This window comes from Alligator sinensis, unplaced genomic scaffold (assembly GCF_000455745.1).
Source record: "Alligator sinensis unplaced genomic scaffold, ASM45574v1 scaffold1385_1, whole genome shotgun sequence".
Classification (NCBI taxonomy): domain Eukaryota; kingdom Metazoa; phylum Chordata; order Crocodylia; family Alligatoridae; genus Alligator; species Alligator sinensis.
This window is the reverse complement of record NW_005842793.1, coordinates 292,778-314,997: the sequence shown is the minus strand read 5'-3', so window position 1 is coordinate 314,997 and position 22,220 is coordinate 292,778. Positions and strand designations below refer to the sequence as shown.

Here is a 22,220-nt window from a genome sequence, read left to right as displayed (position 1 = left end):
GCTGTGTGGTATGTGGTGCCGCAGACATGTCTTTTCTGATGTTCTCTATGCTGCAATGGAACAACTAAAAACAAACCCTTTGCGCTGCTCCATTGCAACACAGAGGACACCTGCATATCCAGGGGCCAAAAAAACCCTGGATATCTGGGGTCAAACAAGTGGATATCCAGGGATCAAAAAAACCCACGGAAAAAAAAAAAAAAAAAAAAAAGCAGAGCAGCACACGCGGGCAATGCACGCCACTCAAAAGCGGAGCCAGGCTGCCTGGAGATGTGTTGTGGCTGCTAGCCAGGCGTCGCATGGCAGAACTGCCGCTGCTGCAGCCCTGGGAGCCCCCAGAACCCCAGGTAAGGCAGCTGGGGCCAGCTCAGTGCTGCCCCAGTCTCCCCTATCCCACCCAGGGTAACTTACCGTGTGCCAGAGCCTGTACGGCACGGGTGTTCCCTGGGGACAAGCAGCGGTGGTGCACCATGTGTGGACACGGCCATAAAGAGCAGTTTCAAACTAACAGATAATATGATGAATTTCAGAGTCGGGAGTGGCAGGAGGGAACTGTCTTTCAAATAGTTCCTCACCCTGAGAAATTACTGGGAATGACTTTCTTCCTTTCTAAACATCCCATAAGACGGCTCCCTTTATTTCTGAGTTCTGTGAAATTTTAAGCAATAAAAGGCTCTTCTTTAAGTATATAATCATTATAAGGCAGTTGCTGAACATGTTTATTTTTGTTCTGCAGTTTCACATGAGGTCATCACTTCCCTCCCTCCCACTGAAATGTGCTCACATAGTAGTGACTTTGTCAGACACACAGTGAGCTCCTCCAGATTTATATAAGAAATACACCTTTCATGAGAAACGGATATCACTGGGGAAAATCACTGAGGTCACTTACAAACACGGAACATATTAAGTCTCAGCTTCTATCATGGATGTTTTTGGATTGCCAAACAGTAAATCAGCTATTGCTCCAGTACCTGCAGTCAGTAGAACTACTAATGCAAGGCAAAAACCACCAAACAAAAAAACAGCATGCCCAAATTGTAGCGAGACTTAAGCTGGCCCTGACTCATCACGTAAGAGGGTTTTGAATGAAAACGCAGCCCACAGCCTTTCAAAAATATGGAGGAGTATTATAGTTTATGTCATACCATTCATGCTATAAAGCCTAAACCCATGTCAATCCTACTAACTTTATGCCTATATGCTTTCTGACATAGCTGTCTTCCTTAGTCCAGGGGCTAGTACATCATTTTAACAATCCAGTTCAGAGTGGTAACAAATCACCTACTTTGCACCCAGGGCCTTTTTTTTCTCCTAACAGCAACACCCCCCCTTTTGCCCAGGCTTTCCTTCAGTAGCGCTCACACTTTCACACACACACACAAACACAACCAGCTTCTCAGCTGATGTAAATCATATAGTCCCATTGCTCTTGATGGCTAAATTACACCATTGAGGATTCCCTTTTCAGGCTTTAAAAGAACAAAGAGACTAAATAATAACAAAGAATACCCAGATCTTGTCATCATTCACTGAGTGCTTGGGAACAATCATCAGAATAAGATGCTTATGAGAACAGTAGATAGACCACAGCTGATACAGAGCATTAGAGGTTGTTACTTTCTGTACAATAGTGGCACACACTATCCTAAAACAAAGAAAGCTAGGATAATGTGCTGTATGTATTCCATAGCATGGAAATGGGTAAGGGTTGTTATTGGAGTAATGGGGAAAGAGCCAGATATGTCCAAAATATTAGCTATTAATTTATTTACATATATGATTTACAAAAATAAACCTATGTTCATCCATGTTACCCTGGTACATGACTAGACCCTATTTTATTTATACCACAAAGGGTCTGGGATCCCAAGCAGGACATTTAGGAACAAAAACACCGCAAGAGCTTAGACAGGCCCCTGGGTATTAGCTCGAAGGGTGCTTCTGAACAAATCAGAATTCAGCTCCTAGGGTTTATAAGGGAGGATAGTTCATGCTGTTAAAAAGGGTGCATGCTTCCCTTCCCCATTCTGTTTAAAAGCATAAGTTATCCTTACTAAAAAAATAAATCAAATAATAATAAAAAGTAGCTGCTTGATAACTGGCCAAGCTAGGGGGGCTGAATACCTGCTAATCATCAGGGACTCCCCTGGAGCCAGTAGGAGTTAGGGCACCAAGAACAGGCTCCAGAGCAAAGCATATCTCCCCTCAGCAGCCAAAGGGTATTTTCTCTATCCTCCAGGACATCAGCGCAACTTCCAGTACATTCACAAAAGATGAAACCCTTCGTACTTATCCCCTTTAAAGGTGAGCAGATGCCTTACAGCAGCTTCCCCACAAGCCTGACAGAAGTAGCGAGGGATTTTAACCAACTCCTGTAGTCTTAATCCAAAGACTCACATAATAGCAGCGTCAGATTAGCTGGAGTGACTGCATTTAAATGCATTGCCTTGCTTCTTAAAATAGTCATGAAAGGACTGTCAGTCTAGTTTTGTTTCTAGGCTAAGAAGGAGTGGAGTAAAAAGCGATGCACTGAATTAGCTTTCATGTGTAGGTGGGGCCAGCCTAACACCCAGACGTGCTGATTCATCATCTCCACGGGCAGATCCTGCAGGCAGGCGGCTCTTATGGATGCCGACAGATTCTGTCACCGTCTCCCCACCTCCGCGACACAGCAAACCGGCCCTCCGTGCTTGTGGGTGTGAATATGGCCCTCCATATAGTCACGCAGGATATGAATGCTTGTATCAGCCAAGGTTTTGTGGTAAACCAGAGATTTTGTCTATGCCCAGAGCATGCCAGAGGCTAGTAGAAGCATTATAAACTTTCTAGATCAGTGACTCTTTTCACCATACATCTGTGCACTGGCTAGCACAGTAGGGACTCATCCGTCTCCTAATGCCCCTCATCACTGCTGAAAAGCCAGATCCTGTGCTTACATAAATCAGCATAACTCCAGTGACTGGAGGGGCACTACAGCAATGTGTCAGCCCATGATGGTCTGTGCGCCCAGAGGCATCTTAAAAAAATTGCAAAATGTCATCCCAAACGACATCCAACTCCCTCCTTTTCCTCACAATCTTGTACCTAAACATTAGCTCGGCCCTACTCCCATTGAAGTCGGTAAGATCTTCACTATTGACTTCAACAAGGCAAGACTGGACTCCAAAATATGAACCCAATGTTTATTGGATTTGAGTTGAACTTGGCCTTATAATTGCGAGCTTTATTTCTGTTTGGTTCCCCAGGACTCATGTACACAGAGGAGAGCAGCCCACACTTGGATTCTGCCATCAGCAGCCTCACTCTCATTACTAAACAATGACAACGGCAATGCTGCAGTCCCCATAATTGAAATACTAATTCACACCTTGGGACAGAGATACGCCAACAGACTTTCACATTACATAAAACAACCTATCAGGCTCAATTTCTGCTCTCCCTTACGTCAAGGGGAGTTTTTTTACCATTCATTTCAACAGAAATGGGACAACATCTGTTATGTGGCCTCTAGTGCCATAACAGTAAGCAACATAAAACAAGAGATACAGTGCACAGTGAACTATTCCTTACAAAGAGCTTCATCAATCTTTCAAACCCTATGGTACCTCCAGGGACTTGACTGTTGCCTCCTGTCTCACCTGGACTCAAGGAACACCTCTTTATGCCTAAAGTCTGTTTTCTCACTGTACCTGCTATGAGGACAAATATTCCCACTGCTACTATAAGGGGCTTCTCTGAAAATAGCTCAGAAAGCATCTGATCCAACTCCTACTGAAGTCAATGGCACTCTTTCTACTGTCTGCAAAGGGAACAGAGTGGCTCATTACATTGTTTTTAACTTAAGTCAGAAAATAAGAGTCTCATAAGGCTCATGGGCAGATTTCCCAGCTTTTTTTCTAAGCTATACACTGTTGTTATTGCTGTTAAAACTCTACACCACATGTTAATAGTAATGCTCTGTATCATATGATTATGCACAGTCTACATTCTTCCTCTCTCTCTCAGATCAGTGTGGATAATATCTGTATTTAGTCATGATTCAGCCATCCAGAAATTGTCTTGATGTGATCTATTGAGAACAGAGATACACTGAAGACGGTCACTTAAACTATTTCATTACACATAACATTCAAAATGTAATGGATTTCTTTATTGATGTTTTAATTACATCACATTGCATTAATATGCAAGCTATCAGACTGCTCTCTCACCAGCCCGGATTTTCATCACAGACAATCGAACAGGAGGAAGATAAAATTAGAAAAAACAAGGACTCTAATTACAAAGTGGTAAAGGCCTGTGAAATTACTGCCTTGTATATCTTGTAATGCCAAATTCAAAACACTACAGTACAAAAGTCCACTCTTTTCCAGCTGTGTCCAGTACCAGGGCACAATGGCAGTACAGCTAAGTTGTCTTGCTACTTATTAAGAGGTGTGGGTTCAACCCTTGCTCCAGATCTGCACTGAAAGCTGCAGTTGACTTGGCTGTAAATCAGAATCTGGCTATTTGGGTAAGAGAGTCAAAAATTCCTAGGCACGTTACTCTCTTAGGTGCCATCGGCTACAGAAATGGAGCCAGCTCCAATCCTGCTTCCTTAGTTGGGACAGAACTTTGACTTTTCTGAAATCTAGTGCTGACTTTTTTCTGCCCTTCTTAGAGGCCTCACACATATGTTAAGACTTCAGGTGCGGTGAGGCATGATGCTGGCCCAGACTAATGACATTCTAATATAAAGGTTTTTTTCCACTCGGAAACCAGTGCCACCCCGAATTTTAATATACATCATTATGCACCATGCACTATGGCTCCGATATGGCAAACCTCTACTAATTTGTTTAAAGTAAAAGCAAATGAAGTTATTTGCAGATCACATGCTAGCAGAGCCCACAATCACTCATTGTTATATCTACCCAGGTCTTTATATGATCTCCATCACTGAGATCCGAGTGCTAAGGTCTTCTTGATTCACTACATAGCAATTTTATACCCTGGATCTTATTTGTCACTCTCCACAGGATTCTTTTAAACTGAAATTACAGTTATTAATAAATTCCATTTTAAAATGTATTTAACAAAAAGCTGGGTCCAAATCTTCTAGATTTATGGTTGGGTCCTCTTGTGCTGGCCCTAAGAACACCCTCTTTTATTAATAAAAAACGTTTTTCATTTGAATAATTTACTTTTTGTAGGAATGATACAGCCATATTCTTGATGACCTATCCAGCTTTCCTGTACAGGCTCACTGAACATAGGTATTATTTCTTCCTGTGTGCTTGGAAACTCCCATGTGCAGTCTTTGACACTCAGGAATAATGGCTAAGATTTTACTCATGGTGGGATATACAATATGCTGCTGGGACCTGCAGTGGAAGACAGGGGAGGTGTCCTTGAAGGCTCTGATCCTGTAGATGCAAAGGGCCCCTGCTGAATCAAAGGGTAACGAGCACCTTTAACAGTGTCAATGCATGAAGTACTCTTTAGAGGCTTAGCTCTGATATCTTCTAGGTCACAGATCTCATTAATTTCTTTTATTACTGAAGATTCTGATATTGGTAATCACATTAGGCCAGAACCTATCCCAGTAATTAGGCATCTAAGTGTAAGTCCATTCCATCCTGCTCAAATCACTGAAAAAATCGCTAAACACATTGGCTTTGTCCACTTTAGCCTCAGAAGTGTCACAAAAAGTGGTGAGGAAGGGAACCCAGCCACCTTTTGTATTATCAGTTTGTCAAGGACTCAAGTCAGGGTGAAACAGTATCGTATTTAGGGTAAAGTACCATTTAGTACCTGAAAGGCAGAACACAATCTGACCCATTGATTTCAGTGGGGCCATTTGTACATTAAATACCATTCAATTAAGGGTATCTAACTCCAGCTCTGAGTTATTTGAAATGGGATACTTCCACATAAATCAAGCAAACAAAGACTATATTCTAAGCCTTAGCTGATTCTGAAACTACCTGAAGAAATACCATATTGGATGTACCTGTATTTTCAATATATGTATATGCACTGGCACTGGGGCTTAAAAAACAAAAATTCTGGATGTATGTAAATACCATTTAAGTTTGACTGAGAAGAGACATTAATGAAACTTGTCTGCATTCTGAATATTGAAGAATTACTCTCCAAAATATTTTTTTAAAAATCCAATAACTTAGCCAAAATATGTCACTCTTTAAGGAAAACTAAAAGTAAAATAATCTCTTGATAGGTAAAAACTGGTGATGGCAAAATTAATTTATTTTCTATGTTCAAGTTGGGAGATGTAGTCACTTTTTAGTTATGTAACCCGGGCCTATAGTTGAGGTAGAGTTCTTAATACAGAAATATTCCTTTAAGATTCTTAGCTGGATAGAAACAACCCCTCATGCAAAAAGCAATGAATTATTCTGTGATAATGATCAGCAACATGGCAGCTTACGGTATGGCTTCTAGTCTGTGGAGTGATTATTGTAAAGTGCAGTATTTGGTTATTTTTTGTCTAGTTTTGTCCACGTAGTTACTATGAGGACATTTGGTGTGCTAGATTACATGATATCATGAGATATAGCACACTTTGGTTAGGGCCGGAAATTACACCTAAACCAGTAAAAGTTATCGGAAACTGGTTCAAATCTGTAGCACGACAGAAGCTCAGCGCACTTAAACCTCTTTCAAAATGGCTGAAACAGGTTTAAGATAAACCAGGATGGATGTAGTATCAGACTTAACTGATTTAGGCTTAATCGGTTTATTGAACTTCTGTCCCAGATCCCCTCCAGATTCAAGTCAGCTTTGCCCTGCTCCTGCAACCCCCTGCCCCCCTCCCCTGCAGGGTGGGCAGGCTAGCTTTGGCCCAAGCTCTCCGATCCAGCCCAGCAGGGAGACTTTAGCACCTCCTGTCTTCTGGCCTGGCCCATCACAGACACGTGGCTGCACAGACATGATTTCCAGAATCAAAAGTGATTCACTTGCTTATTGATTCAATCTATGCTGCTTAGACTAACCTATGAAGATTGAATCAATTCAGCATTGGGCTTTTTGACTGCCTATACTTAGCCTTTGGGAAAGGCATATGTAGGGTCCATGGATTCTGATGGGTTTGTTGTGAGGGTGTTGATTGTTGTAGCAGAAGACATGTGTCAACAGGTTTTGCATCTATTGTTAAAGAAAAGCTGTATCTGATTTGGTTATGTAAAAGAGTGGAGAATAAAAATTAACTTCCAAATTATATGAAGTTATAAGTCACTAATCTGCTGATTTCTTTCAAATACAAATAACTTAATTTTAATATGAAAATACAAAATAATCCAATTGTAATTATCACTGTTATTACAGAAGGCACTGGATAACCCAGTCCTGGATCAGACCCCTATCCCATTAGGCATACAATGCTTTTCATCTGTAAATCTCAAACATCAAGGTAAACATGGTAAAAATGCCACGTTACCACACTATAATTGCAAAAGAAAACCATAAAAGTGTTTTGCAGCGAATGAGGGACATCTCTCCCTTTCCTTGTTTGATATTATCTTGCCTGGCTACGTGGAATTAAAACAGAGACAGTGAAAAGGAACAAGCAAGAAAACAAAAATATGATGAAAATAAGGTCCTTGGAGAATGGAACAACAGGGAAGCCACAAGCTGAGGATATGTTTAATTGTTGGACCCTATCTAGGCTTACAAGTTTACAATTCCCAGACCCAAGGTTCAGAACAGGAATTAGACATGTCCATTGGGAGTTATTAATAGAACAGTCAAGGGATGTATCCTTGGACATCCCTAAATCAATGATGGTTGAGGCCAGGAAGGGTATGATAGGGGATAGACATTAGAGCTGTGCGAAGCTTTGGTCGCTGATTTGATTCGGAGGAGATTTGGCGGCTGAATCTCCAAATCTGAATCGAATCAGGAGACCCTTTAATTTCTCCAAATTGAATTGGAATCCTACAAATCAGTTTGAAGAGATTCGATGATTCGGCCATAGACGTAGCTTTAAATGTTTTTTCTATATACCTTGAAGTAACAGGCAGCTCGTAAATGCTGAGATGCTGGGGTGGATGGAGTGTCCCACAGGAGCGTGGCGGCGGACCTGGAAGTTGACCAGAAGTACTTCCAGTCCACTTCTGGGTCTGCTGTGGGGCGTGCAGGAGACCCCACCCCCTGGCTCAGTGACTGGTGCCTCCTGGGTCTGGGGAGCGCGCACCCGGGGTCCCCCGCAGCCGATCACCGAGCTGGGAGGGTGGTGGAGGGGTTCTGCTGCCTAGCATGTGGAGGGCCCCCCGGCACTCCTGTGGGACGCTCCACCCACCCCACCATCTCAGCGTTCACGAGCTCCACCTGGTACCTCAATGTATGTAGAAAAAACATATAAAGTCTATGGCCGAATCGCTGATTTTCCGAATCAGAATTGAATCTTCAGATTCAGACAAAATGAATCAGCACAGTGATCTGAACCAGCAAACTGAATCACTGTCCCCCCAAATTGGGCCAAATCCAAATCCAATACTGCCCACTTCACGCACGCCTAATAGACATGCCCTGTTCATATACTCTCCTTCCAAAGCATCTAATACTTGCCACTGTCAGAGACAGAATACTGGGATAGATGGACTGCTGGTCTGACCCAGTACAGCCTGGCTTGTGTTTTAAGGGCCATTAAGCCCAGGTGCCTGGACATTTGCATCTGAGTTCTCCAGAAAGTAATAAAGTTTCCATTTACATTCTAGGCAGACCTATGGATTTAAATAATTCAATAAGTTCTTCTACTGCAACGAGACAATCCAGTAATAATGATAATAACAATTCGATTGTTTTATACACTGCCATCTGATTTAGTAACATCTTATTCCTGCTTAAGTAATACCAGCAACTGCAATGAAACTAGCCCACTTTAAGATTCTTGTGAAGGCCCTGGCCTAAAGAGGAAAGGGATGAGTGGATAGCAGCTGCTGGACAGGATTTTCTATCAAAGAGGGCACCAACACACAGGTTGGACGCTTGCTGACGCATGATAATCAGCATGTGTTGAAGCAGATTAGACCAATTAGCATGCTCTATCAGCCTCGGCATCACATGTATTCAGCATCCCCATGCTTCAAAACGGCGGTGGGGGTATGCAAGAGATGCTGCAGGTGCTTTACTTAAAGCACCCTGCCCTGGAGCACGCGTAACGACACCAAGAGATACTCAGGGGACTACAAGGGGGCTCCTAGAGACAAGTGGAAGTTTGAGACAAGAATAAAGTTAGCCAAGACCCAGATACACAGGCCTTTTGCTGTTTTATCCTTTGCTGCATATGGCTGGGTAAATAAACCATCCTTTATTATAAAGAAGCTATTTTGAGCCCCTTTAGTCAGCTGTAGATCAGAGGTAACTGAAGGAAGAGTGATATAAAGGGGTCTGACAAGCTGGAACTGTTCTATTATCGTGGTTGGCAAAGCTGGGGTGGGAGTGCGGGGAGCCTGCAACCCAGAGACCCAGTCTAAAACTGGTGGGTCTGTGCGATCCCATCCAGGAGCAGTGCATTTGGGAGGGATTGCCAAGGGCTGAAAGCACAGCTCAGCCTGCCCCTGTGCTGGGGTACCACAAAACTACAGAGTGACCCCCCACAGGAACTAGCTGCTTATGAACTCAAAGCTGGATTCTACACAGCATGAACTCTGATTTTGATCCAATAAAGCCCACATGACTATCATGGCTCAAGATCATATTAGCTCTCACATGTTCACCCCAACCTCCAAGGGAACAGTCTTAATTAACAAGGAAGTACATGCAAAGTTCTCCGAGGCTCTGAACTGCTACTTTGCAAACATTTACCTGACCTTTTAGTTTCATTTTTCATAATTTTTGTTTTGCTTCCATCAAATTTTCTCACAGGTCTAATCACTATTATTGAGATCAGAAATGACTTACATGGATTTACCAGGGACCTGTTCCACCCTGCAAAAAACCCACTGCACGAGGGACATAAACACAGCATACTTTCAACATATTGTGCTTTTTAATACTCCGCTAAGACTGGCTACCAGAAGCCATATTCGTGTGGTCAAACCTGCTACATAAGAAATAGCAGGTTCAGGATGCTAATCTACTTCATCCAATGTTAGCTTTAAAAAAAGAGGTGTCAGTACAAAATTATCTATGTTGAGATGTTTGGTTTGCATCACCTCCACGTACATTAACCTCAGCGGCTAGCTAGACCCGAGGCTACAGCCACATTCCTGCAGCCTGTCAGGTGAACTGCAGACTCGAAGGCCTGCAGCCCAGACATAATCAGTAAAGCCTGCACTAGCACACCGCGTTAGCCTGTCTCACTCTCTGGTTCAGGGAGTTTCAAGTAAGCTGTACTGCAAAAACACCACAAACTGAAGAGAGCCCAGGGTAACAGATATTTTCCACAGGGTTCAATTTAATTTCAGACCAGTTGTACTGCTGCACCTGCAGTGCAATTCAGAAGAGAATCCAGATTGGTTAGTGGTACATGTAGCTACATGTAAACAGCAAAACAAGCTGCTGGGTAGGTGAGAATCAAGACCAGAGTTGCTCCAGATTTATGTGAATACAACTGGGAGCAGATTCTGACCCTACATGTAGCTCATACTCCAAAAATTTTAATACTAGCTGGTGGACTCCATTTTAAACTCTGTTTTCAGTTCTGATAGGTTATTGTGAAACTGCACCCATTACTTAAGGAAAAGTTTCACAACAAACTCCAACTGGGAGTATCTCCATGCAGCATCTTAAAACTATATAATCAAAATTGTAGTGGAAAAGTCATAATTGGCAATTTGGCAATTAAAAATCCCCTACCTATCAGAACACTGAGCATTCACAAGAGCATGCCTTGCTCCAAGCAGGAAGCCTCCCCTTGAACTTCAGGTTATTCAAACCACAGATGCCTGCCTCTGTTTTCTACAGCACTTTCACTCACTCACTTTTTTCCTTTTGTAACAAAGTGTGGTTCTTTTTGGCATCCCATAAGCCATCTTGCAAGCACCCTTCCAGTACAGGCACCAAGTTCTTAAGAGTCTTCTTTCGTATGACTGACTTGGAGCAACAGTTATAAGTCCACTTGAACGTTAGTTAACCAGTCTAATGCTCTTGAGGAAAGAGAATGCATCTCTGCAATGTCACGGTCAAATTCGTATAGATGACAGTGTTGTTATGTCCATAGTTTGATCAGGATTGCTAAAGTCACATTTTGCAGCACTCCTAATACACCATTTGTGCATCAAGTGACCACAACAACCATCAGTAAGAATCATGTTTGTAAATTAAGAAAAAAAAAATACTGTGGGTCTGATTTGACTGTGACGTGTGCCAAGACAAAAGTTGTAAAAGTAACCATAAATGAGCAAGCCATTGCTATCACAAACTACTTTCTTTCACCACTAAACTACAGAAACTAAAACAAGTAACTAATTTTGGAAAATACCAAAACAACATACACAAATCAAAAGCTGCACCATTAACAGAAAATGCCAATTCTAGATCCTGACTGCGGCGTTCAGTCACCGTGAAGCCCTCTGAGTACTACAGCAGCATAATGCTTTAAACAAAGGTTTCCAAATATTCACACAGATGCAAATTACAAGCACAACACTAATAATCAGCACAAAGACATATACAACATAGTAAAACAACATAAAGCCTTGATCCATCAATGGGAGTTGCAATTCTAAGAGAGACAAACGAATGTGAGTTCCATCAGTGACGAACGTGGCTCACTTGAATCCAGGTAATTCACTCCCTTGTCAAGAGCAGAATGAGAATGATTTATAATTGCCACAAAAATCCAATAGACTTTCATGACTGAAAGACAATCCTTCTACAAACAAGTGCTAATAACACGGCAGTTTTGTTCAACGAAACTACAACACATCCAAGCTGAGTTCCTGATACTCACCTGCTTGCCATTGAGGAAAGAAGTCTGGGGGAGATTCAGAAGCAAGAGACTCCCCTTCGGGCACCTGAACTTTGTGCTAAACAGTGTATTCTGCTTCCCCAGACAACAGAGCAGAACATCAGCTTAGCAGGCATATAGGTTGAGAGTCTATGCAAAATCTTACAACCAAAACAGGAAAAGGAAGTTTTACAAAAAAGAGAGTGAGAGAGCAGGAAATAACACTTCTTTTTTTAAAATCCATTTTCAGCATATTTGGATTAAACGAACAGGTGTATGGATTAAGATTAGACCAGTTGCCATTTTCTTTATTGATAAAGTTATATTAGAAACATTTTATTAGTTGGTATGAGTTCAAGGACACAAAAGTAACATGCAAAGGAATAACAGATATTAATTTGTTCCATGTTCTCACTGTGCTCTTCACACTGAAGTCTTGCCTATGATGAGGACCAGCTCTGATCTCGGCAGCCAGCGTCTCAGTTTAAACTATCACTCTAGGCAGGGAAAGCTAACATTTGCCTTGGTTGAGCTTACCTATAGGCTTAAACAATATTCAGCAAAATATTCCAGTTGCTGAAAATCAGAGCCATCCCCAGTATATTCAAGGCAAGAAGTTTTGCTGCAAGGAGTTCCTACCCCAAGAAATTTATATTTAATGTATCCCTACTCATGTTGAATAGCACTTGTTTGGTATTGAGTAACCTGGTGCAGCCCTAGGTTACTCAATACCAAACAGCCCCAAGTAGGAGACTGCACACTTTGGAGAGGACAAAGAAGGGTTAGCTGCCTTTCCTCTACTTTAAAAGCCCTTATGGGTAGGGACAGAAGTTACACATAAACCGGTTTAACTGATCAGAAACCATTTAAACCTGTAAGAGAACAGAAGTTCAGTGCACTTAAATCTCTTAACAAAATGGCCAAAACCAGTTTAAGACAAACCTGGTTAGATGCAGTATCAGACTTAACTGATTTAGGTCCAGCTGGTTTATGGAACTTCTGTCCCAAACCCCTTCCTAGTTCAAGTTAACTCACAGTCCTCCAGCATCCCAGGATGCTTTGTAGCCCTAGACTCTGCTGTCTGCTCCTGGGCAGTAGGGTTGGCCCCACCCCTCTGCATCCAAGCCGGAGCACTATCACTGCTCTGGCTGGCTGCGGGGGAGTGGGAAACCTGGCTCTAAATCCCAGCCAGGTTCTGCCTGGTGGGAGCGGAGCAGAGCAGCCCCCTCCGTCTTTTCCCCTGCTCCACGCTCAGGCAGAGGGGCGGGGACCGTGGCCAGTCGCCGTCCAGGCCAGCATGCTGAGGCAGCAGGGGGGTTGGGAGGGGGTTGCTCTGGAGGAGAAGCAGCCCCTGCCACACTTCTGCCCCCCCACTCTCTGCTAGAGGCAAAGAGAGGACAGCCCTTGCATGGGTTTTCTCCCTCACTTGAGCAGAGTCGGGGAGGTGGGGCGGCCACACCCCCGCCTGGGGCTGACACGCTGTAGTGAGGAGGCAGGGCATTTAAACCCTCCCCGAGGCAGACCCAGGTTGCAATTCCATACAGTCGAGGAGGGCCACCCCACCTCAGCCTGTGAGCCCCTGGCCAGGGCATGGCATTCCACTCTCTGCTCAACGGGGGGCAACATCTTGCCAGGGACTGCTTCCCCCTTGAGTGGGGAGTGGAGGACAGGAGTCTGGTGGGGGCTTTCCCCCTAGGCAAACCGGGGCTGGGGTCCCATTCAGGCCAGGGAGCAGGGTTTAAAGCCCCCCTTCCCCTGCCCTCAGTATACTGGCCCCAGGTTGGGGCCTGGCTACCGGCTCTCTGCTCAAGCAGGAGGTGGGGAAAGCCTTGAAGGGCTTCTCTCCTCCCTCCGCTTTGGCAGTGGCTGGGAGGTATACTCTAGTACTTCCCAACTTTTGGCCTGACGCACCGCAGGCCTGTGGCTGCATTTCTGGAATCAGAAGTGAATGGCTGTTCACTTGCTAAATGGTTCAGTCTACACAGTTTATACTAACCTGGAAAGATTGAATCGATTCAGCCTCTGGCTTTTTGAATTTCTATACTTAGCCTATAAGCCCTGAATTAAATCACCTTCAATTTGTAGCACAGAGTCTGTCTAGGTTAAATACCATTTCAAAGTTCATTCAGAAGCAAGGGTCCTTTATTTCCTAGCTACTGCTCTGGAAAATATGGCATCTGCTATTTCCTTCATACAGTTTGTTCTGCATAGTGTCTTGCCTATTCTCTGTTAGCTGAGTGCCAGGGGTAACTGCTAACCATTTCTAGAGACTACTTGCTTTCTTTTCCACTGTGTGGTGCATATGAGCATAAATACAAGCACATGTGTGTGCACGTGTCAACAGTGAGAATAAATTAACATTTACTTTTCTTGTTGCCAATGCATCCTCCAGTTGACCTGTTCTGCTGCTAAGTCTACCTAACACGGTGCGTCTTGGTATGAGAGGCAGAGAGACAGTCTAGTAGCAGTGAGAAAAGATTTTGAATCCTGAGAATTAAAAAAAAAAAAAAGAGAACCTGAAGCTAGAAACAAGAACAAGGAACCAAAAGAGAAGAATATTAAAGTCTGGTTGTTTCAGTGCTACTTCTCCATGTGTGAAACTACCGTGTCAGCGATGAGCTGAACCAGTCAAGCTGATAGACTGGGTCACACAAGAAGAAACTAGCAGTAAAAACTTTCACTGGATCTCATTTCTCTCCTCAAGCCCTTGGTCTGAAAAGGCCTGTGTATGTTGCAAATCATACCTGACACAAATTCTACCTCTTAGGCTTTTTCATAGGAGGTAGGCTTACTAGGGTGTGAATGGATTCACAGTAGGTGCAGAAGTTTATGCAAGATAGCCTTACTAGGGAGAACTGAGAAGATGAGATAAAATTGCAGGTAACATTATAGCAGGCTGGAAAAAAATTAAGCTGGAAAAATTAAGCTTTTAAAAAAAATTCTTTAAAAAAGTCTGATTTTTGGCAGTATGTTCAAAACTCTCGTAGCAGCTCTAGATGCATGTTGCTTGTTGTCTCCGATTAGTCTAATACAGTGGTTCCCAACGTGGTGCCCATGGGCACCATGGCACCCCTCGAAGTTTATTCAAGTGCCTGTGTGCATTTTCATGATCAGTAAAAATCATTATTCCAACAAAAAATGATGTCATATTGGTGCCTGCTGCTTTTTCTTTTAAATTCATATGTGCTGTTGGGCACATAAGCATTGGGAATCCCAGGTCTAATATATACAAAGTCCAGAGTCCTGAAAATTAACTTTACAAAATGAAAATAAAATGAAGAGCAAAAAAAATCAGTGAAACTCCAGAGGCTCTGGCTGCCCTTCTCATTCGTAAAATCTCCTGGAGAAGAAATGAGAATGCGCCAGAAAATGCTGTAAAATAAAACTGTGCTTCTCTTGAGTTCATTTAGTCCTTTTTTTAAACATCATTCATTTAACATTATGAGACAAATTGACTTTAAAACCTCCAGTCCTTTCCCCACAACATTATTTGAACTGGCTTGTAGTGTGTGTTCACAGTTAAATAAAGTAGGCTACGTGGGAGGTGGTTCTCACCAGTCTTTGTGTTATTGCAACATTCTGCTTGAATACCTGATAGAGCCTCTGTGCTGTCCCAAGATGATAAAGCACCTACTGGATCACAGTGCTTAACCTGTGCCCAGTTCTCAGAATTACAAGGTTAGTGAGGTTAGTGAATTATTCTCCTGCCCTACCTTATCTTGTGTATGTATTTTGGTAATTTTCCCCACCTCCCCTGGATAAATCAGGCACTGCATCAAGATAACTTTACAAACTATCACTACAAATTGCACTGGTGTGCAAGGAACACAGCAATCATCCTTGACATGGCCACTGTGACAGCATGCAACATTAGTACATACAGTGCATGCAGGTCTGCTGTAGAAAGCAGACTAATCAGAAGGTGAAGTAGCCCCTGTCCTGTGCCTCTGCTAGCAGTCTGCAGTGCACACACAGTGGTATTTTTATATTTGACAGATCATAAATAAGATAGATTTAAACAAGAAGACTCGTTTCAGTAAGAGATGGCAACTGCTTAGTGTGCAAATGCCTGAGTGCTGTGTCTCCACATTAATACATAATACTATGATTTCCATGTCCTTGCTTGTAATATATTGTCTTCTTACATCCACATTTATAAAACATAGATGATTTTCATCCTCTCTGCTAATTATTACCAGCCTATGGGTAACAATCAGACAACGAAAATAATCTAGTCCCTTTCACCATTCGTTTTCATCAGTATCTAGTTTGTTTCATTTTCAAATTCTCTTGCAGTAGTTGGCACAAGGCTGCAATACCTGGGTTGCAAACCCTGCAGGGAAATGTTTACATCCCAATAAAATACTGCTTTCATTCACATTTAAAAATGACTCGTGAAAACATTCCTCTTCACATTAACTTTTATAACAATGCTATTTTCCTGAGAACTGAGGGTAAGCCTAGACCAGCGTTTCTCAACCTGTGGGTTGTGACCTAAAAGTGGGTCGCAAGAATATATGAAAGGGTCATGAACAACCTTTAAAAAGGGATCAACAAACTTTAAAAACAGATTCTCCTTTAAAGGACAAAAACATGGGAAGCCATTGCTTTTTCCTTGCAGGCTGGCAGAGTTCCAGCTGCAAAGGGCTGTTTGGGGCCCCCTCTACCCCACCCCCTCCCCCACACATTGGGGGGCTGAGGGCAGAGGACACTGGGTCGGGCATGAAGGCCATTGGATGGTGACTGGCCATCAATGTTTACAAATGGGTCCTGGTACAAAAAAGGTTGAGAACCACTGCCCTAGACTATAGGGCTCTGTGAAACGCCTGTGTTTCATTTCGGTTTTGGCTTTTCAGAGGGACAGTGTTTTGTTTCGGTGTTTTGTAGGGCTGTCTGAAAAGGCTGTGTTAAGTTTTATTTTGGATTTGGCATTTCTGAGGGACAGTGATTCATTTTGGTGTTTCAAATCACCGTCCCGTTTCATTTCGACTGAAATGATTTCAGAATTTCGATGGTGTTTCTACGCCTGTGTTTCATTTCGGTTTTGGCTTTTCAGAGGGACAGTGTTTTGTTTCGGTGTTTTGTAGGGCTGTCTGAAAAGGCTGTGTTAAGTTTTATTTTGGATTTGGCATTTCTGAGGGACAGTGATTCATTTTGGTGTTTCAAATCACCGTCCCGTTTCATTTCGACTGAAATGATTTCAGAATTTCGATGGTGTTTCTGCCATAGGCTATAATGGGGAATCACAAAACTGCCTATAACTTTGTCATTTCTTGCCTGATTCAGATGACACTTGCAGGGATACTAGCCCCTTCTTAGGCCATGAAGCCTGCCAAGTTTCAAGGAGAAAAGTGCAGGGGTTTCTGGGAAACTGCACCTCAAGGTGCTTACAAGCAAAACTTGTGACGTGTCACTGTGTGTGTTAAGGCGCAGCAGGATGAAAACTGCAGGGATGGTAGCCCCTGTTCTCACCCTCACAACTGCACTGCAACCAGTAAGCCTCAGGCCACTCAAAGATTTTGCAGGTCTGGGCTTTCCCCAGCCCGGACTGTGCCGTGGCTGGAGGTTATCAGGTGCCTCCTGTTCCTACCTGCCTTTTACCAAGGAGGTTCGTGATGGTGGTATTTCCTGGGGCTGCCATGCCACCAGTAGTCCCACCCAGGCCTCCTGACCCTGGCAGGGTGCAGTTTTAGGTCATGCCCAGGATGATGTAGGGCCTCCTCCTCCCCATATAGCCCCAGCCCTTATACCTCCAAGTTCTTCCTGGCACGAGAGCTCAGCAGGGAGATGTTCTTCCCCTGCTGGCTGGTGAGAAACTAAATTGCTGCCTCCAGCTCTGAGAGTGGGGCATTAAATGGTCGCCCATATTAGCACCTATCCTGCCATATACATAGGCCCTTGTGCGGGCATGAGGCCTGCCAGGTTTCAGGCAGAGTGGTTTCTGTGAAACTGCACCTCAAACTGCTGAAAGCAAAACTCGAGTCACTTGTGTGTGTTAAGGGGTGTAGGTTGTAGCCGTGTTGGTCTAAGAACATAGCCCAGACAAGGTTCTTAGGGTCAATCTGTTATCTTTTATTAAACCAACTGAATAGTTGGAGAAATTCTTCTTTGCAAGCTTTCAGGTTTAAAAACCCTTTGTCAGGCTGAGGAACACCTGCAGTTGGTGTGTGTGCTATTCCTGGATGGAAGGAATAGTAATAGACGCAGAAACTCATGGACTCAATATAAACATTGGATTTATGACACAGTACAGCCTGCCTGACATCTGACTCCCCAGGTAGTAGGTACCTCTCCACTTTTATCTGCTACATCCCCCTTCCACCCCCCAACCCCTGCCCTCAGCCTGTCTCTCACCCCCTGACACCCTGATTTACATTTTCACTGACTGGCTTTCTTGCCTGCACTGCATGCCAGCCTCTGGCTTCTTTACTATTCCTTCCATCCAGGAAGAGCACACACACACCCCAAATAGATGCTTTCTCAGCCTGATGAAGGATTTTAAACCTGAAAGCCCATGCCTCGCAGATGGCATCCCAGACAGTTAAGCTCATCTGGAGCCTCACAACACCACTGCAACCAGCAAGCCTCAGGCCTCTCGAAGATCTTAAGGTCTGGGCTTTCCCCAGCCAGGACTGTGTGTTCATGTCATGGCTGGTGGTTATAAGGCATCTCCTACCTGCCTTTCATCAGGGAGGTACTCGGTCCTGGCATTTCCTAGGGGCTGCCACGCCACTGGCAGTCCCACCAGGCCTCCCAAGCCTGGCATGGTGCAGGTTTAGCTCATGCCCAGGACCTGGGGTCTCTTCCTTCCCCATAGCCCCAGCCCATATCTCCAAGTTCATCCTGGCACGGGACCTCAGTAAGGAGATATTGTTCACCTGCTGGCTGGTGATGCAGTGAGTGCTGCCTCCAGCTCTGAGAGTGGGGCATTACATGGTTTTTAAAAAAATGAAAAAAAGGAAATAGGTGTAGATGAAGTGAGGAGGGTGGCACTCACTCTATCTGCAGGTGGATCTTGGGGAACCCCAGCAGCGGGAGGTTCACCTTGAGGAACACCACCGGCTTCACCAAACCAGGATCCAAGGAGGTGCAGTGGGGTGTCACAACATCCCTAGCAATGCTAAACACTAGAGGTGTGTGAAATGGGCCGTATTTGATTCATGGTCACTGTCACCCAGCTTCCCTTCGATCATTAGGTCACTGATTAGGTCGCCCTCGGTTACCAGTACCAGGTCGAGCAGTGCTTTACCTCTCGTCAGCCTGTAAACTTCCTGCGTCAGATAGAGGTCATCCACGCACAAGAGAAAGGTTTGCGACCGCTCGGATTTGGCTGAGCACTCCTCCCACGAGATGTCTGGGTAGTTGAAGTCTCCCACGACAACCGTACACTGGGAGCGTGTGGCCTTCTTCTGAATAGATTCGGAGGGTTCCAATTTGATTCAGAGAGATTAAAGGGTCTCCCTATTCGATTTGGAGATTTGGCCACCGAATCTGGCCAAATTTCTGCCAAATCAAATCAGCAACCAAAGCTTCATACAGCCCTACTGAACACCCTCTCGCTTGGAACGCTGGTAGACAGGACAGGTGTTCCCAGGCAACTGTGGCCAGATCTTGCCACATCTGGCTGCGGGTTGCCCAATAGACCAAGGGGTCACAGTCCAGCGGCTCCATATCATTGGTGAGATAGGTAGCCGCCGAGGCCTCAGTGCTACCTGCTTGAGGCTGGGGTCCGGTGCCTCTGGACCCCACCATTGAAACCATGCCCTTGGCTCACATTGGCAGTGACTGTTGTGGAGGAGATTAGCTGCTGCTGGGAATGCTGACATGGGAAAGTGGATTCCCCCACTTCCATGTACCCCAACCTGGGCACTTCTGCCTCCTGGACTGTTCACTAGCACCTCCATCCGGTGATCCAGGGTTTTGCTGGCACACATGCTCCCCTTCATCCTCAGGTCACACATGGCCGCCAGCATATGGACCATATTGGACTGCAACGTATCCAGCTGTTTCTTGATGCCCTCCCTCAGTCACTTCACCAGTGCCTGCACCTCTGGTGACAGCGGCTTGCCACACCCAGGAACGTCGATGCCCTGGAACTTCTTCACTTGGTTCTCATGTTCCCTCACTATGGGAATCACCTGGCTAAGGAGGGCATTGCCAGTGCTGAGGGTCTTGGTGGCCTTGAAGAAGGGCTTGAGGACCACCAAGATCTGGGATATGGTATCCCACTCAGCTCTGTTAAGGAGGCTGCTGATCCCAATCTCCCCAAGCAAGGCCATCTCACGGATGGCCTTCTGTTGCTCCACCAGCCTTTCCAGCATGAGGTATGTGGCATTTCACCAAGTCTCTACATTCTGGTTGATTTTGTGCTGCAGGATGCTCAACTCTGCCTGTTTGTCCCGCAACATCTTGCCCCCCTTGATGCTCCAGTGGAAGTAGCCTGCCACCTTCCTGCATTTCAAAATGAGCTAGCTAGTTGTGATGGAGCCATCACCGGCAGCCCTGCCCCACTCCAAGGCATCCCTGACAATAAGGTGGAACTTGTGTGCCACACAGTGGATGCCAACAAAGTTGGCATCATAGACCATCTTGACCATGTTGGCCCCATTGTCAGTGACCATGAACCCGTGGCGGAGCTCACCCTGCCCAACAAGCCACCCCTGCACCATTCAGTTGATGGCCCCCAGGATCCCTGTTGCTGTGTGGGACTGATCCATCACCTCAGCTTGACGGAGAGCCCACTGATGGAACCAGTGCCCCGTGAGGGAGAGGTAGGTATGATCTCCACCCCAACTGCACCCAGATGTCCAAGATGAAGTGTAAGGCCACCTGCGGACATGACTTGTGCAGCTCTTCCCTCAAGTACTCCCTGCATGCCTCATAATCACCATCCAGCTGAAGGTGGTGCATGCGGGCACTTGCTAGGATGGGGCCACAAGTGCCATGAGCCGCCTGAACCCTGGTAGTTCAACTAGGGAGAAGGGCTGGCCATCCAAAGCAAGCATCTTCCCGATGCTCTGAGTGATCTTGCACCCCTTTCTGTCCACCTTTGCCCCACTATTCCAGGGTGGCCTGCCTCTGCTTTGCGGGGACGGGGGCTTTGCAGCGAGAGGGGGACTTCCCTTTGGGCACACTCCCACGGGTGCCAGGCTGAGGAAGAGCAAGGGCCGGGGAGGGGGCCTCCTGAGATGCATCAGCATCACCATGGTGCTGAAGTATTTCTCCTTTCCCCGGCTGGTCTTACATCAGCAGTGCAGGCAGATAGCATACCTGGGATCATCTGCCACCTCAAAATGATCCCATACCACACTACCCCCTCGCTTCTGGGGTACAGATCCTGCCTGACCCCCTCCTCAGCAGGCAGAGGCATAACAACAGGAGAAGCTGACTCAGCTGAGGTTGCCTCCACAACCTCAACATGAACCTCCTCCAAACTGCCCTCTGGGGAAGGAGACCTGGCTGTAGGGGAACTTGGAGAGAGTGGAGCACAAACATGGATTCGTTCTTGGTCCTAAAAATTTCTTTTGCTAATGCACTCAGGTCCCCTGCTTCCAGATCCAACTCTTCCTCTGGCACTGGAAGGCTTAGGTTGAGGAGGCTGTCATGCTGGTGGTGCATGCTGGGGTTATTATTATGGCTGGTGTTATTGGAGGGGCTGCAGATGCAGGAACTGGTCCCACCTCTTTGCTGCCACTAGCACCAGAAGCCTCATGCCTCCTAGTGCTAGGGAAGAGGCTGGGTTTAAGTTGGGGGGGAGGAGACTTACAGCTCTCCCTCTTCCCCCTCTCCCTTCCTGGCCAGAAGATTTGGCCCCTGCCTTTCCAGAACGCTTCATATTCTGTGCGCTGGAAAAAAATGTGCGCCTGTGCAAGTGTGTGTGTAATAAATGTATGTGTATTGAGTGCTTTCCTGCAGTGCACGGTGATGAAATACTGCCAGGTAAAGCACTGCATTCTTTTTGTTTGGGGGATGTGGGGGGAAGGGGGGGGAGGGAAATAAGAACAAATAATAGGATTTTTGGGGAAGGCTAGCCAAGGTTAAATAAATAGGAAAGGATTGGCAATGGTGACAACTTGGTAGCAATGCACTACCAAGCTGCAAGCTTACGGATGCTGCTCTCTGCTCCTGCTCCTGCTGTAGACACAGAAGCAGCTGCAAAATAGCAGAGAGCAGTTCACAAACAGCCTTTTATGGTGCTTCTCTGTCCCCCCCCAGAGCACTGGGATTGGAAGGGACCTCAGGGACAGATCACTGCCACTGGCCAGCTACCGATGTCAATATCAGAGCAGTCCTTCCCTCCCCCCTCCCCCTCCCCCTTAGTTTC

General features: G+C 45.2%; 1 protein-coding gene across 12 annotated transcripts in view; it reads right to left on the bottom strand.

Annotated features, from left to right (window-relative positions):
* EVL (Enah/Vasp-like) overlaps positions 1-22,220 on the bottom strand; it is a 231,822-nt gene that overhangs the window by 110,301 nt on the left and 99,301 nt on the right. The window contains exon 1 of one of the 12 annotated variants that reach the window (XM_025191198.1): positions 14,262-14,364. The exons of 5 other annotated variants lie outside the window; for them this stretch is intronic. In XM_025191198.1, the coding sequence (XP_025046983.1) occupies positions 14,262-14,281 (20 nt within the window). In that variant the 5' untranslated portion in view covers positions 14,282-14,364. Of the gene's footprint in view, positions 1-411; positions 542-11,899; positions 12,032-14,261; positions 14,365-22,220 lie in introns of those variants that run through there. 6 more of the 12 variants (XM_025191199.1, XM_025191195.1, XM_025191196.1 and 3 more) reach the window with 6 other exon arrangements.